The sequence below is a fragment of the Taudactylus pleione genome, unplaced genomic scaffold (genome assembly GCF_031769625.1).
Source record: "Taudactylus pleione unplaced genomic scaffold, aTauple2 ptg000114l, whole genome shotgun sequence".
Classification (NCBI taxonomy): domain Eukaryota; kingdom Metazoa; phylum Chordata; class Amphibia; order Anura; family Myobatrachidae; genus Taudactylus; species Taudactylus pleione.
In genome coordinates, this window is record NW_028284516.1 from 16,801,089 (window position 1) to 16,817,018 (window position 15,930).

At 39.6% G+C, this 15,930-nt stretch overlaps 1 protein-coding gene across 1 annotated transcript in view; it reads left to right on the plus strand.

Moving 5' to 3' along the window:
• Positions 1-15,930, plus strand: part of HNF4G (hepatocyte nuclear factor 4 gamma) — a 141,967-nt gene that overhangs the window by 112,691 nt on the left and 13,346 nt on the right. The window contains exon 5 of the mRNA XM_088471559.1: positions 15,491-15,646. Coding sequence (XP_088327685.1) covers positions 15,491-15,646 — 156 coding nt within the window. The remainder of the gene's footprint in view (positions 1-15,490; positions 15,647-15,930) is intronic.

Sequence of the window (15,930 nt, forward strand, 5' to 3'; positions counted from 1 at the left end):
CAGCTATTTCTGACTACCCACTTGTATATCTTCTCTGGCCATTGGACTTCAGGTAATAAGACCAGTATCATTTCAGGATACATAAACCTTGTAATGGAGTCTGCTGAAGATATACCTATTAAGAGGCATGTTGCAAGTTTATGTACTCTGCTTATTGAATGACAAGCAGAGCTGAAATTTCTTAAATATAGCTTTATACTTTTTCCTGTTTAGCTTCAGCTACAAGTTCAAGTTATTTAAAAAAAAGCTTGTGAAGAACATAAGGCCTGATTCATTACCGAATGCAACTGTGATTACGCATGCAATCGGCCGATTGTTGTGTTCTGCGTATGTGCATGCATCGCAGTGCGTGTGTGCAAAGACTCTACTGCGATCAGGACTGCAATAGCAGTGACTACGTGATTGACAGGAAGTGACTGTTTTTGGGTGGCAATGGGGGGGGGGGTTGGTCGATGAAGCGAAGGTTTGCCAGTGTGTTTGAACACCATTACAGGGGTGTGCATAAATTAGCCACTGCGATGCCATACGCAGCTTGGGCTTTCCCTGCATGCACTGAGGTTAGCAATTTTTAAGTAAGGTCAGACATTGTGTGTGTGTGTGTGTGTGTGTGTGTGTGTGTGTGTTATGCTCCAATGTTACTTGATGTTACTGATGGTTTTGCAGACTTGCAAAATATTACGGATGTGTGTGTGTAAGGTAAGGTGGGCATCCTTATGTTAGGCTGTGACGGCATTGCGATTGCAATCATTAGCCTATTTTCACAGCATACCTGCGTGCGAATACAGTGCTGCAATTGCAATAGCATCCTTACTGAATCAGACCCATGATGCATAATTTCTAGCTATAATTTCTCAACATGAAAATCATATATGCATATTGGAGACTCAATCACCACAATTACACATCTACTTCTGCTACACCCCCTCTGCCACTGGCCCAGTTTGGAGATTATCCCCAGAGTTTATGTGGATTTATTAATCAATGCCAGATGCACTTTCAAATGCATGAATCCTATTTCCAGTCTGAAAGATTAAAGATTTCATGTATCCTTTTGCTGCTTAAAGATGCTGCTTTGACATGGGCATTTCCTTATATTGAGTCTACTAGTCTTAGAGAGCCTTGATGACTTTCTCAAAGCAATGAACTAAACCTTTGATGACCCACATTGGAGAGAGACAGCTGAAAAGGCATTATTGAAATTATGTCAGAGGAGATGCTCTTTAGAAGAATATACTACAGATATATGAAGATGGGTCTTGGACACTGCATAAAATTCACAGGCAAAGCTATTTGTTTATCATAAGGGATTATCTGAGATGATTAATGATAAATTAGCCTGAGTAGATGCACCCACCATACTTGAAGCTTTTATAAACCACTTCATTCACATTGATGCTTAGTTAATTGAGAAGCAACAAGAAAGAAGAACCTGGATGTTTTCCAGTTATTGGGAACCTACAACTTCAAGTTATTATAAGGATTCTGAGGTCAGAGAGAGTAAGAAATTTGAATTCAAACCATGCAAGTAGACACACTCCATAAACTAAGTCTCAGTGAAAGAAAGGAGCAACGAAGTTAAGAGAACTTGTGTCTTTATTGTGGCAAACCTGGATATTATGTGTCAAAGTGTCCGATATTTTTATGTGAAGTAAAAGGATGATTCATTACGACCATTAGTGGCGTAACTACCATAGGTGCAGGGGGTGTGGCTGTTATGGGGCCCGGACCACCCTGGGGCCACGCCCTCCCCATACACCAACAGTGCCAGGCCTCGGTCCGTGGCCCCCCTCCACACTCCCCCCCCGCACCCTTCTCACTCCACTCTCCTCGACTTACCTGCTGATTGCGGCCCCCCCCTCCATGGTCATGTCCTCCCGGTCAGCTCCGCCTCTGACTCTCGTCAGTGACTGATACTGGGAGGAGGCGTGGCCGCATCCTCTCAGCATCAGTCAGTAAGGAGAAGAGATGGAGCCGACCAGGAGAGGAGGTGTGCCTGCCCTGCGCAGGGCAATACAGGTAAGGCAAGGAGAGGGGAGTGAGGGGGTGCAGGGGGGGCGTGGATGAAGGAGGGGGGCCAGGACTTAGGAGGGGCCTGTGATAATTTTGCTATGGGGCCTTACGGTTTCACATGTCCCATTAAGGTTTCTTAGATAGGATCTGAAATTTCACAAAACCTAATCATTTCTGCCACTTAAACTAAAAAAGCAATTAAATTCTGATCATTAAGACAGATGCCTCAATGGACGTGTTCCTTGCACAGCACAGATATGGTATGCCATCACACCCAGAGTGAGTGAGTGAGATTGCTGTCACTCAGAAAATGATGGAGCTGCTAATTCTCAGAATTTTGTGCTCATTGGAATACATACATGCAGTCTATGCAACTGAGATCTGAGCAGTTATGTGCCATACACATCCCACTCATTGCCCAAAATCTTCCAATTTGGTGACCACAACAATCTCACTGGGCTCCAACATCCTTCTCACTCCATACATCCATCTCATTCTGAATACACATTCAGCTCCCTAATTGCTAAAACTATCATACTTTGTCTATGCATTTACAGTACAGTTTCTTCCCCTATACGCCTCCATGCTGCTCTGTCTTCCCCAATCCCTACTGCTGTGTGGTCTCCCAACTGTGCTAGAGGAGTGTGGCCTAATCCATACACTGGTGGCAGGTGACACCCCCCTCCTGGGGTGAGAGGTTACTGGACAGACATCATCACCTCCTGACTCCCTCATGTTGGTGTAGCCCCATACCGTGAGACAGGCAGGGAGGGATCAGAAACATCCCCATAATACACTCAGACAGCAGGAGACAGGTGTTATAGAGAGACCTCCCCCTTACAGGGATACACGCACAGAACATAGACCATTCATGATGGAGGTAGGAGAGAGTACTAAAGTATCCTGACAGTGATGACAGACTTATTATTGTCCTCATTATCCCTGCTATACATAGTGTTGAAACAAAAATCGGGATCATGGAGCACAAGCTGCACCAGAATATGTGACTTAAGGTTTCTGAAGTACTCTAGATAATATGCCCTCCACCCACACACCTTCACCATTAGCAACATGGCATTCCATTCCCCATTCCTTTAACAGCTTTGTACTATACCCCATCCCCTGACAACATAGTATCCCAGCACCCTTATGCCAGACAGCATGGCATTCTCCACTATGTGACGTGGCTTTGCTCCATACAGGGCCTTTTGTTATAGTAAGGGGTATGGCATATCTGCAGGGATTCCTCAGTTTTTGTAGTAAATCCTATGTATTTGAAATGTTTACGTGCACAGGTGTTTTATTGCAAACTAGTATGATGATTACCATCAGAAAAGGACCTCTACCAATTACTGTGTCCAGAGACTTAGTAATAAGCTAGCTATACACTGTCAGATTTTTTTGATCGGAACAAGAAACGGGGTGATTTTTCAGCAAATTGCTAGTCCCAATATCTGTGCTAAACATTATGCAATTATTTATTATAAGCTACTGATTTTCCACCACGCCACACTGGTTTTGCATATATCCACCTACAAGGAAAATTACATAGTGACAGGAAAACACAGGAAATAACAGATTATTGAGAAAGCACCCACACTGCTTGAAATCGTGAAATTGATTTTCATTCTTGGCCAATTGATCAGATAATTGAAAGAATGCATTTGTGGACTTTTTTTACTGTTTTATCATCAAAATGCTAAAATGAGAGACCGCAGTCCGGATTCAGACATAGGGCCTGATTCAGACCCACTCGCGAGCGGCTGTCCGCTCGCAAGTGGGTCGATGTTATGGACTGAGCATGCACACGACGGAGGGAGCTCCGTCGTGCGCATGTGCTAGACGCGACGAGCGAAGGAAAGTCCTTCGCTCGTTGTGTCCGATCAAAGGGGGCGTGCTGTCAATGTTGATTGACAGCACGCCCCCTTTGGTGGACGTGCCAGGGGCGTGCCTCCCTGACGGGGGCGTTCCCACGGGAACGCCTCCCATCAAAAGCCGGCCCACTGACATCACTAGTGATGTCAGTGGGAGTGATTTTGGCTCTGATAGAGCCAAAATCACTCCGGAGCTTGTGGTTGAAAACCTCAACCGCAGGCTCCGGCTCGCAAATTCGATGGTCGCGATGGTCTCGACCATCGCGACCATCACAATGCACGCTCGTATAGCCTGTGGGTGGTGACCCACAGCTATATGAGCATCCAGGAGGACGCTCCATGAAAATGGAGCCCGGCCCTCATTCAGAGCGTGCGCTCTGCTCAGAGCGTACGGCTCTGAATGAGGGCCCTAATACGCTAATGCCACCGCAGCTGTAAATTTTGCGCAGGTGCTGTGCGAAGATATGCTAATGTCACAGATGCTGGGATTTGTAATGAAATGCCAAGATATGGCATCACATATCCAAGTGACTGTGTACAAAGATGCAGCATCGGTTGCAGATCCTCCAGTAATTGACCTTCTAAGGATAATGCAGAATGCACAGACTGCATGTGTGTATTCCAAAGAGCACACAATTCAGTGAATTAGCAGTTCCACCATTTTGTGAGCGACAGCAATCTAACTGTGAGAGTGCGGAATCTGCAGTTAACCACAGGGTGTGATGGCATACCATATCTGTATTGCGTAAGGAACACCATTAAAGTGTCAGCTTAAATTATCAGAATTTCATTGATGTCTTTAGTTTGAGTGGAAGAAATTGAGTAGGTTTTGTGAAATTTCAGATCATGTCTAAGAAGCCTTAATGGAACATGTGAAACTGTAAGGTTTTTTGTCTATGGAATCTAGAGTTTATTCAGTCTTAAAGAGACTCTCGCCTCAACAAGCCAGATGGAGTTTACTCCATAATCGTTTTGAATTTGTCAACTCTTATAGACCTGGATCCCAGAGTAGAAAACCTGATGCCATATCTGGAGCATTTGTTGAAGACAATCCCCTACAGTCAAATCTCCTGGAGGCTATTGAAACTAGTAAATATTAACCACTTAACAGGCTATAATTTTTTCCAAAAAGCTCTCAATAATTGTCTGGTTTATTTATTTATTTTTTAACAGAACATACTAAACCATAAAAATTTAATTTTTCTGGTATACTGTGCATGAACCTGAACGCTAAACAATTTAACCATTCTGAATTGACAGTCCCGTATCAATAATCTTGACCGATATGGGTTCACCGTTATCATAAGATTTAGTGGAACAATTGATACTTTTATTAATTTTTAAAAAAATTGATTCTCCCCAGATATTTTATAAGATTGATATATATCAAAAAATCGCCGCACATGATGGAGGGGGGGGGGGGCAGAAGCACTGCTATGTTTATACACTGAGAGGAATAATTACTTTACATTACCCTGGCAGCTGCTCATCTCTGAAGCCTTTGGGTATGTTCTGTGACTTGGAGGCAGCCAGCGCTGCATTTTCTCCTGGCCCCTGTGAGCCCATGGGTGTCACTGCTGCCATGAGGTCCCCAATCTTAGTGCCTACTTTACATTACCCCAGTGTTTACACAGGATCAGAGTAGCTCCTTTCAGGACATTACACCGGTGGCTGCAGAGAAGAGCAGCCACCGCATATACAAAGGAGCAGAGTGTCTCCTTCAATTGCACTTTCCTCTCTGTAGCTGCTAGATGATGGTGTTGGCGGGCTGGCTGATCACTGTGCCCACCAGTAATCGGCCGAGACTGGTGTAGGAGCCGCAAGTGCAGAGGGGACTGGAGATGCCTCTGAGACTGATGACTACTGGAACATTATCTTCCAGCAGCTGCTCACAGAGAGTTTCTCACTGGCCTTATCAGATGTGGGCCATGTCAGGGAAAGACCAGTCTAGGTTGGTCACATCTGATGTGACCACACCAGGCCAGTGGTTAAAGATGGATAAAAGACAGATCATGTCCTTTTAAATTCTCCAGCAGATTTGCATTTAACCAATCGAGAGAACATTTTGAAGTACCTGTACAGTACAAACATTGTTTGTATGTATGTACTGTAGGAATTTGTTCATGACTCTAAACTGACCAACCAGAAAAAATGATTGTCTCATTATTTTTGGTGGCCAAAATACAAGGAGGATGTTTTAAAAGTTTATATCTTCCAGCAGAGCTTGTGCCTGGTTTAAGGCCATCCGCACTTCTCTACTTGGACTTTCACAGCCTTTGTCCATCCCTTCTCATTCAATGGGTTTAATCTCTTGGATTTCATTATGGATTTAACACCATCCAAAGGCATGACTATAATTCTGGTGGTTGTAGATTGGCTGACACGGATGGCTGTTTTTGTGCCCTGTTCTGGAAAGAAACAGGAGAATTACTAATTATGTAAGTGGTTTGTCTAGATGGATGCCTGATGATGTCGTTTCTGATCGAGGAGTGCAATTTACTTCACGTTTTGGAAACATTATTGCAGTGCTCTTAAAATTAATATTAAATTATCATCCTCAATAAATGGGCAATCAGAATGTACCAACCAGACATTGGAACAATATCTATGGTGTTACATTTGCCATCTGCAAAATGACTGGATTAATATCCTGCCAGTGGCAGAGTTTTCATATAATAACTCCCAACACTCATCTACAAGACAGTCATCTTTACTGTATGCCAATTTGGGATATCATCCAAACCTACTACTTCCCAAATTCCACAGAATTCTACTAGTCCTGCTGTTACAGTCAAATTAGAGGCTTTACAAGATAATCTAGTACTGTATTAAAAGAAATTTGCATCATGCCCAGGACAGTTATGAAAGAATTGCTGACAAGCACAATAGAGCAGCACCTTTTTTAAAGATTGATAATGAAGTCTGGCTTTCTACTTAAAATCTAAAAATATGCGTGCCTACTAGTATATTAGGTCCAAAGGTTATTGGTCCCTTTTAAATTTTGCAAAAATTTGGATCATCTGCCTTTCAGCATAAACTAGCAGAATCTATAAAGATTCTTTACTGAAAGCAGTAATTCAAAATCTTTTTCCTGGTCACACCTTGCCTCCTCCAGATCCTGTTCATGTTGACTGTACTGTACTGTTTTACTGTGTACTGTCTTATTGTATGAAAGTCTTTTTGTATCCCCTCTGTGCAGCGCTGCGGACCTCATGTGGTGCTCTATAAATAAAGTTTATTGTTATTATTATTATTAATAATAATAATAATAATAATATTATAAAGAATAATACACCCACTAGCTTGGAGTTCTGTGACTTGTATCGAAGCATAAGGTTTGTCTACAGTCAGTACTCTGAGGTGGCTTCTAATATCCATTTCACAGTATATGGTGCATTATGCTTGAGCCAGTATAACTAACCAAGATAAGTGTATGCCTAAAGTTATAGCTACCTAAAAGAAACAAGATAAAAAGCACAAGTGACCTTAAAACTCAATTGATTTAAGTACAGTTGACGTTATATTGAGGTTGAGCAACAACTGAATGGACAAGCTCTGTGAAGTCATTATAATTCTCCAACCACAGCAGCACACTGATGCAAATCATGTAATTGTACTGGTTCAGCTGATCTGCAGGGTCTGGCTTCAGGGAGATTAGCAGACTTTCTTGACATTCCTTAAGCTGGGCATACACGTCCAGATAAAATGCCTGTCAGACTGACAGACATTTTATCTGGCAGCCTGCCAGCCGCAGATGTCCGCGGCATACACTGCGAGATACCTCACAGTGTATTAGCCCCAACATCTGTGCTCCGCCCCTGTGGGAGGAGACAATTCCCTGTTCCTTCCATGGGAAGGAACACAGGAAATATCCGTCTGTCGGCAGCGGCTGGGCATACACTGCCCGATGCGGCCGACAACTTACCTCTTAAATATCGCATTGGACGGGCATGCTGGACAATCTGGCATGCCCAACTGAGCAATATTTAATCCTCGGTCATCTGCACACATGATACAAATATCGGAGCGATCCACAGATATCGGGTGGATTGCTCCGATGATTGTAGCGTGTATGGCCAGCTTTATGATCACCAACTATTTTCAGAGTTTCTTGGACATATCTATTCTATTCTATTGAGTAAATTCAAGTGGAAAATAAGGACGTTTTAATGACTTTCAATTTTTATTTAACATTCAAAATCATTTGCGCAAATTGCTACCATTATGACCCTTTGGTCAAGTTTTTTGGAGTGCATATGCTACTGGTGCTAACCTTCATACATCTTTTACATGCATCTTCTTTTAAGAGTAAAGTATGCCCAATTTGTGAGCAACTCTACCAGAGTATCCTATTGCTGAGGGCATCTTTGCAATTCTGTAGAAGTCCCTTGTGTGCAGATTAAATTATACTGCAGATAAAGCATTACACAAGTTTAAATCCCAAGGCTACACTTTCCAGCATTTGGCAATTAAAGGGTTTCTCTGTGTAGCTGAGCAGATTGCTTAGTGGGTGGTAGTTTAGTGGTGGACTAAACTAACACCTTCAGAGATTTCACCTCACACCCCATTTTTAGTAATATAGTGTTCTATTTACTAAGCAGTGTTAGGAGGCAGAGTGAAAAGTGATAAGAAAGTGATAAGGTGCCAGCCAATCAGCTCCCAACTGTCATCTCACAGGCTGTGTTTGAAAAATGACAGTTAGGAGCCGATTGGCTGGCACCTTATCACTTTCTTATCACTTTTCACTCTGTCTCCTAAGACTGCTTAGTAAATAGACCCCACAATATTATATGTAGTAACTTAAAGGGGACTACATACTAAGGTGAAAACATACACAGGAACCAACTTTTATCCAGTCTAATGTTGAGTTCTGGTAATTTTATAATAGTTAACCTCAAAGCTGTGAATGAACTGAAATGTGTTGGCTTCTGGCTCATGCTGTCAATTCACAACACGTCATCTCAAACAATAACATCTGGCGTAGGTTTATTACTTACTTAGAACCCCTCATTTAGTATGTGAGATGCCAGGCGCACTTTATAATCTTGTTTTAGTATACAAAGTATTAGTCTGCTGGAAATCTGGAATAATGCATATAATTTACAATAGCTATGGAACAGGTTTGGTAGAATAACCTCAGAATAAAATATACATTTTAATCAGAACTAAGTACATGTTTATTGTATTCTAATGAAGAATGCATTGATAAATCATTTGTTCAAAGTTTTTCCTATTACTGCTCCAGGCAAGTACATATGTGCTGGTAAAGTTTTTTACTATTAGAGACACAGCTTGGATGTACAGAGCTTTATTTAAACTCTGCACGTAAGTTGTATTTGTGTTATTAGAATATTTGTAATTCTTTACTTTAAAAAACCCCACCAATTGTTGGAAATTTTGGCCACAAAAATTCACATTCCTCCTGTTCTATCTAAATAGGTTTGCTTGTGTAAAGACTAGTTTGTTAGAGTTTATTAAGTTTTCCTTTGTGGAACCTCAAGGTTAGGGGAAGTAAAAACACTGTAGAACTATCATAAATACTTCATGTGACTTTCTGAAATGTGTAATTTTTTTTATTGTTGGCTATGAGCTAGAGATTAATGTTTTACAAAAGTAGCATAATAGGAGTAACCAAATTACATCTGTACAGTATTGTTACAATAAATTAGTCCAAATAACTATTCATATCAATGTTAAAAAACACTTTCTAGAGCAATTCTAGAACCATTATTAGTAAAAAAAACAAACATTCACATTTATTAATGTTGAAAGATCAACTCTAATAGATATTGATGTAAATGACTAATTTACATTTTAATGCAAGCCTACACATTCCCCATTAAATTAATACTAGTAAAATAGTGGAGATCCATCCCTTGTGGCTCTCAGCATTTACACCATACAACAGTGTGTCAGTATTGCATGGCAGAGTTCATACTTTTTAAAACTTATGAACCAGTTTGTTTCGCAGGAGTAGCCTGTGAAACCTAGATTAAATCTCTATGTGATACATTACTTTGCAAAGGAACAAAATAAGTCAAGCTGTTAATGTGTCAATAAATTCATTGTGTTTTTAACAAGCATCTAGTCGTCTACTTGACATGACTGAAATGCGCACGCACACACACATGTATATTATTATTATTATTATAAAATTGCAGCCTGATCTAAATGAAGTCATTACACATGTTTGAGTGATGACCTAATCACAGCTGTGGCAAGTGTAAGTCATACCTAATGTGCACAGTGCATGCTCCAGCTCCCACTGCTTGCCCTGTACTCATTACAGTAGGTATGACAATGTTGTTTGTTTTTCCAAGGATCACAGAAATCATTCACACCTGGATAACAATGCAATTTAGGAGTAAATTACAGTGTAGGCAGGCATATTCTCTCTGAGTGTTTGGAATGGGGTATATCAGGAGAAGAGTGACTTACAGGACGGAAATTAGTATAGCTTCCCAAATCACTGCGGTTTTAGAAATCAGTGCAGAACAGAATCAGTGCAGAACAAAAATCATTGATGAGGAGTAATCTCTGCAGACTAAAGGTGCGTATCCACTAGCAGATAGTGCAACGACAGTACAATTACAACATTGTAGTTGTACAGTTGTTCCTCATCCCCTGTAGTGTCTACACTGGATGATATGTCGTTCAGTGCAGGCACTTTCCCTCATCCCCAAACATTCCCAATCTGTCATTATCGGCAGATTCACCGGCATGTTCAAGCAATGATTGATGTAGAAAACGACCAGTGGGAGCGCACATCGCTGGACGTTTTCGACATTTTAATGCCCGATTTGTGAACGATTAATGAGCAATTGAATGATATCGATGTCGTTATCATTCAATCGCTCATTTTAGTCACCTAGCGGATTCGCAGCATAACAATGGAGACCATGGCAGATGAAAATATGCTTGGAGGAAATTAGTAACTGTCAGTGCAGGTGCAGTGTGACAGTTGATCCTCTGACTCGCTGCTCTCCCTTTGGAGCTCTGCCTAACTACCACTGGTACATATCAGCGTGTGCCTTCAGATCAGTGCAGTTTTAGGCACTGGAAGACATCCTGAGTCAAATTTGGTGAAACTAGGTACAAAACTCTGGCCGTGCATAAAGGATAAAAAGACACTCGCACACACGCATGCACACATATATTCTGGTGTCCTTGTACTTACTCTGCCTTTGTTCAAAGTATCATATTGGATTGGGTTGTCAAAATCAAAGATATTTAAAATTATTATCTTTTGTAAAATAAAATAAAAACAACACTGCAATAAGCAGTTCACATTGTAATTGTGTAAAGTTAATAAAGATGACAGCACAAATATATTTCTATTACAGTAAGATACTTAAAAAAAAGTCTAACGGAAGGTGGCAACATTATTTAAAGTTGTTGACTTTCCTGTCACAGTACAGTATAATCATAGGGACATTTATATCCACTCCAAATTTAGAAACTTGTTATGTGTATATTGTAAAATCACTTGATGTTTGCGTCATATTGTTTTAAAGGACATTTTTACAACAAGGTGTAAGATGTTTTAATTCTGCCTTACGTGGAAACCCCGGGATTTACTGGTAGCATTACATTTTCAGGTTGTGCTATTAGTTTTATCTTGACATTTGATGCATTTATTTAAAAAATAAATAAATGCATTTTAGAACATAAGAGAGTAATATATTTCACTGCAATGGAAACAACATTTCATTAAATTGCAAAACCGAGGTTAAAAAACAATGGAAATTTGAAAAAAAAAAAAAGTTTACGAAAATATGCTAACCGCTGTAGCCAGGTTGAAGTGTATTGAGACGCCCACCGGTGGCTTTGCAGATCCAAGCAAGTGCATACAAATACACGGCCGCCATCATAGATCATTAGATAATCAGCCATCTGAGAAACCCTATGGTCACGCAAAGTGGCCACTTGAGCTGAGATGTCGGACCCACTTTTTCTGCGCACGGAATTGTAGATGCAAGGTACGACATGCCACAAAACGGCTGGGATATGCCTGTTTTCTTGCCACCACTCCCTGTTACTTCCCCAAACGGTCCCTGACTGTCAATCACTTTGTAAAAAAAAAATCCTCTCTGCGAGTTGCATCACAAAGGTACCTTGGCACGTGCACAGTACAACTGTAAAACATGCGCAGTTGATCAATAGTCGCTCAACTTTGTAAATATTGGAATAGCTCTCCGAATCAGGTCCTTAATGTTTCAATGTGCATACTCACATATGTTTATGTTCAGCTAGCAGTGAAACATGCAAGTGGCTTATAGTGGAGAAGATAATACAGTTGTTATTACATTTTATTTATAGGGAGTTACAAGTGTTCTGCAGCACTATACAGATAGCAAAACAATAAGACAATAAGGGTTAAATTGTACAGTACAAATCGCACTACAAATATCGACACAGCCACTGATACAATGGGTGCAATTGAAAAGTACAGCATCAGCTGAAACCTTTAGTTATCAGCGTGGGCGCAAATGATGGGTTTAGTTTGTCTGAAAAAAACAAAAACAGATGATTGCGGTCCAAGAGAAGGAGGTGATGAGAACCGAAGGGAGAAAGGCCCTGCTCATGGAGCTTACAGTCTATAGAGAAGGGGAAGACAAACGGAAGACATACAAAGTGAGCCAGTGTAATGTCAGTTAAGTGGTAGACTATGTGGTGACTTGGTTCCTACATGGTGACTCAGTTACAACCAAAGTAAAACATGTTAAACTGTGATCATATAATGGTAACAATCGCATATTTATGTCTAACTATTTCAGGGTACCATTTAATTTTGGATACATTTTTAAATTAAATTAAATGACACAGTAAATACAGCAGTTAGCCTATATGTTAATATCTGTTGAACAGTGTTTCAAGACTAAGCAGCAGATTTAATTAGCTGTAGAAGCCAACAGAGCTCCAAGCGATATGGCTGAGAGGGCTGATTATGCTCGCAGGCTATGGAGGTGCAAGTAGTATCACCTAATATAACTGGCCAGGAAATGTGCAATGCGAGCTGTTAAAGGTTGGTGTCCTATTGCAGCCATTAACAACAGTACTAATTACTACATTTGTATAACTGAACGTTTGAAGTCAAACAGGCACATTTGCATCTTTTCGCTGCCCATTTTAGGCGCATTTTTTGTCAACACGCCCTTACTGTACTCTGGCAGCGTCTTCACATCCACTCCTTGCCATCTTCTGGCAGGGAGGCATAAGTACAACTTGGCAGAAAAAAATGTGCATCACAAATAAATGTACATGTGCACTAAAAAAAAAAAAACATATTGTGGATAAAACAAATTGCTAATTGTTTACATCTGAGTCTCCATGAAGTTCAGAAAGCAATCATTTATAAAAGATATATACAGTATATATATATATATATATATATATATATTCTGTCCATAGAGTCGGCACTCCCATTCACATGATAAAAATACTGAGGTGCCAGTCATAAGTTACAATAGTAAGTTCGAGAAAGCGGCACTTTTATTAACCCGTTGAGTGCTGCTTTCTCGATCTTGCTATATATATATATATATTTATATATATATATATATATATATATATATACAGTATATATGTTTAAAATTTAGTAGTAATAATCAGCTTTGGTTACTTACAAAGATCATCAAAAGTTACACATATTTAAATGGGAGGCAATAGGGAAGCCGATGGATGGAATCCCGAGTGCCTGTCATTTTAACCACGCCGGGAGTCCGACGCATGGCTTCCCGATCAAAGGTAAGCCAGGCGCCGGGCATGGACAGCCATCGGGGGGAGGGTTAGGTTAGGCTATCCCGGGGGGGACTTATGGTTAAGCACCCACTCGGGAGGGTTAGGGTTAGGCTAGGGGAAGGGGGGGGGTTAGGGTTAGGCACCCCCGGGGGGGAGGTTAGGGATAAATACCCCCCGGGAGACTTAGGGTTAGGCTAGGGGAAGGTGGGGTTAGCTTTAGGCACTTAGAGGGGGGTTAGGGTTAGGCACTTGGGGGGAGGTTAGAGTTAGGCACCCCTAAGGGAGGGTTAGGGTTAGGTTAGTTCATACTTACCTGTAGCGCAGTAGGGATCTTCACCTCTGCCGGGCTTCCGCTGTCGGGATTTGAACCGCCGGCCATGCGGCCGGCAGTAAATCATACCGATCCCATTTAAGTAATGATTGATAGTGACATTGTATCAGTTAAAAAGGTAACTACACATATCAAAGCAATGAAACAGCTTAAATATGTATGGCATTGGCACAAAGATGTACACTTAATTTGTACTATATAGTTTCTCGATTTTCATTGTTATTTTTTTACGAACATGCAAAATACATCAGTAAGTCTCCATTTAAATATTGTTCTGTTTAGCTATCATATTAATGCATGCATTTTTTTTTTTATTTTTTTTCATTTTTACTTTACAGCTATCTCCTGTTTTGAAGCTTTTCATAAAATGTTTTATAATTAACTCTCTCCATGAGACCAATCTAGTAAAAACACATGTGCATAGTAACACTATAAAAGTATACCTACTAATATTTTTCATTTATTGTAGTATGGTCCATAGCTGGGAAGAAATAATTCTCCATTATTTCTCACTTAGACATCTTTATTTGTTTGTGTATTTCATCTGTATTGCTCTTCTCTATTATATATATATAAAAATTCTATTTGATATTTCTAACCAAGTTCAATTTAAAGTGATGCAATTATTTCCCTTGTTTGGAAAATAAGAAAAGATTCATGAAACACCAATAATGCAACTGGTAACAACAAACAGTACATTATACAGTATGTTTTATTCTACTGTTATTAAAGAGGGCAATGGTGAAAAAAGTCAGAGAAATTATATACTTTTTTATCACAATCTTACATGAAAGTGTCTATGTGGTAAAAGCTTAACATGTTACATGGAGTATAAACCATAATCAATAAAAAATATTTTAAGCAATCATAGCATAAAGTATTATTATTTTACATATAATCATAATTTTTTTAATTACTTTTTTGATAATTAATGATAATAATAATAATAATAATAATAATAATAAGAAGAAGAAGAAGAAGAAGAAGAAGAAGAATTAAAAATAGTGATTTTAATAATTATAAAACAATGGAATACGCTGGAGTCTAATACGTAAATGTTAATAAATACATAATTATGGCTATTAATAAGAATATGTTTGTTTGTTAACTTATAGTATTATTAGTAAATATTATTAGTTATTAGTAGTAGTAGTAGTAGTAGTAGTAGTAGTAGCAGCAGCAGTAGTATCATCATCATAATCATCTCAGTATGGTACTTAATACTTATATGTTGCAAATTATAGGTGTAGGTAAAAAATATTGTGTAGGTTTGCATTGTAATAGTAATACAGTGTTAGAAAACTACATGACTATGTTTAATATGCTCAGTAGCAATACTATGAAACAGGAACAGGATTTGTCCAGTCTCATGAATGCTGAAAAGGAATCCATGATACCAGCAGAGTTTTCCAATTATTTGGATGATTGCTTCTGTGGTTTTGTTTAAAAACAGTGTAAGCCAAAGGTAATTTTTCATGTGAATTGTATTTTAATATAGTCTATTCATTTTCTTTCCTTTTTTCAACATGGCTAGATCACTACCTCAAGTTCTGGTACAAGTACTGACATAAATACAAAGAAAATTGCTAGTGTTAGTGATATATGTGAATCCATGAAGCAGCAACTGCTGGTCTTGGTGGAGTGGGCAAAATACATTCCAGCCTTCTGTGAGCTTCCTCTGGACGATCAGGTAAGGAACAGGAGAATAAATTAAATTAGGCTGCACTTTGAATCAACAAGACACACAACATTAACAATGCAATTTCCATTAAAATAATTCTGGATGTGTTACCATTTTCTTACGGACAGTACATGAAATGTGATGATACAGTAGGACATACAGTAGAGGAAGGATTCATCGATAATGATTCGGATTCAATGAATTTTCAGTAATTTTATAACAGACAAATATTATTAATGTTATAATACTTTCTCTGTCATAGGCAGCCTCAAGGTCACTGTCTATATGAATCT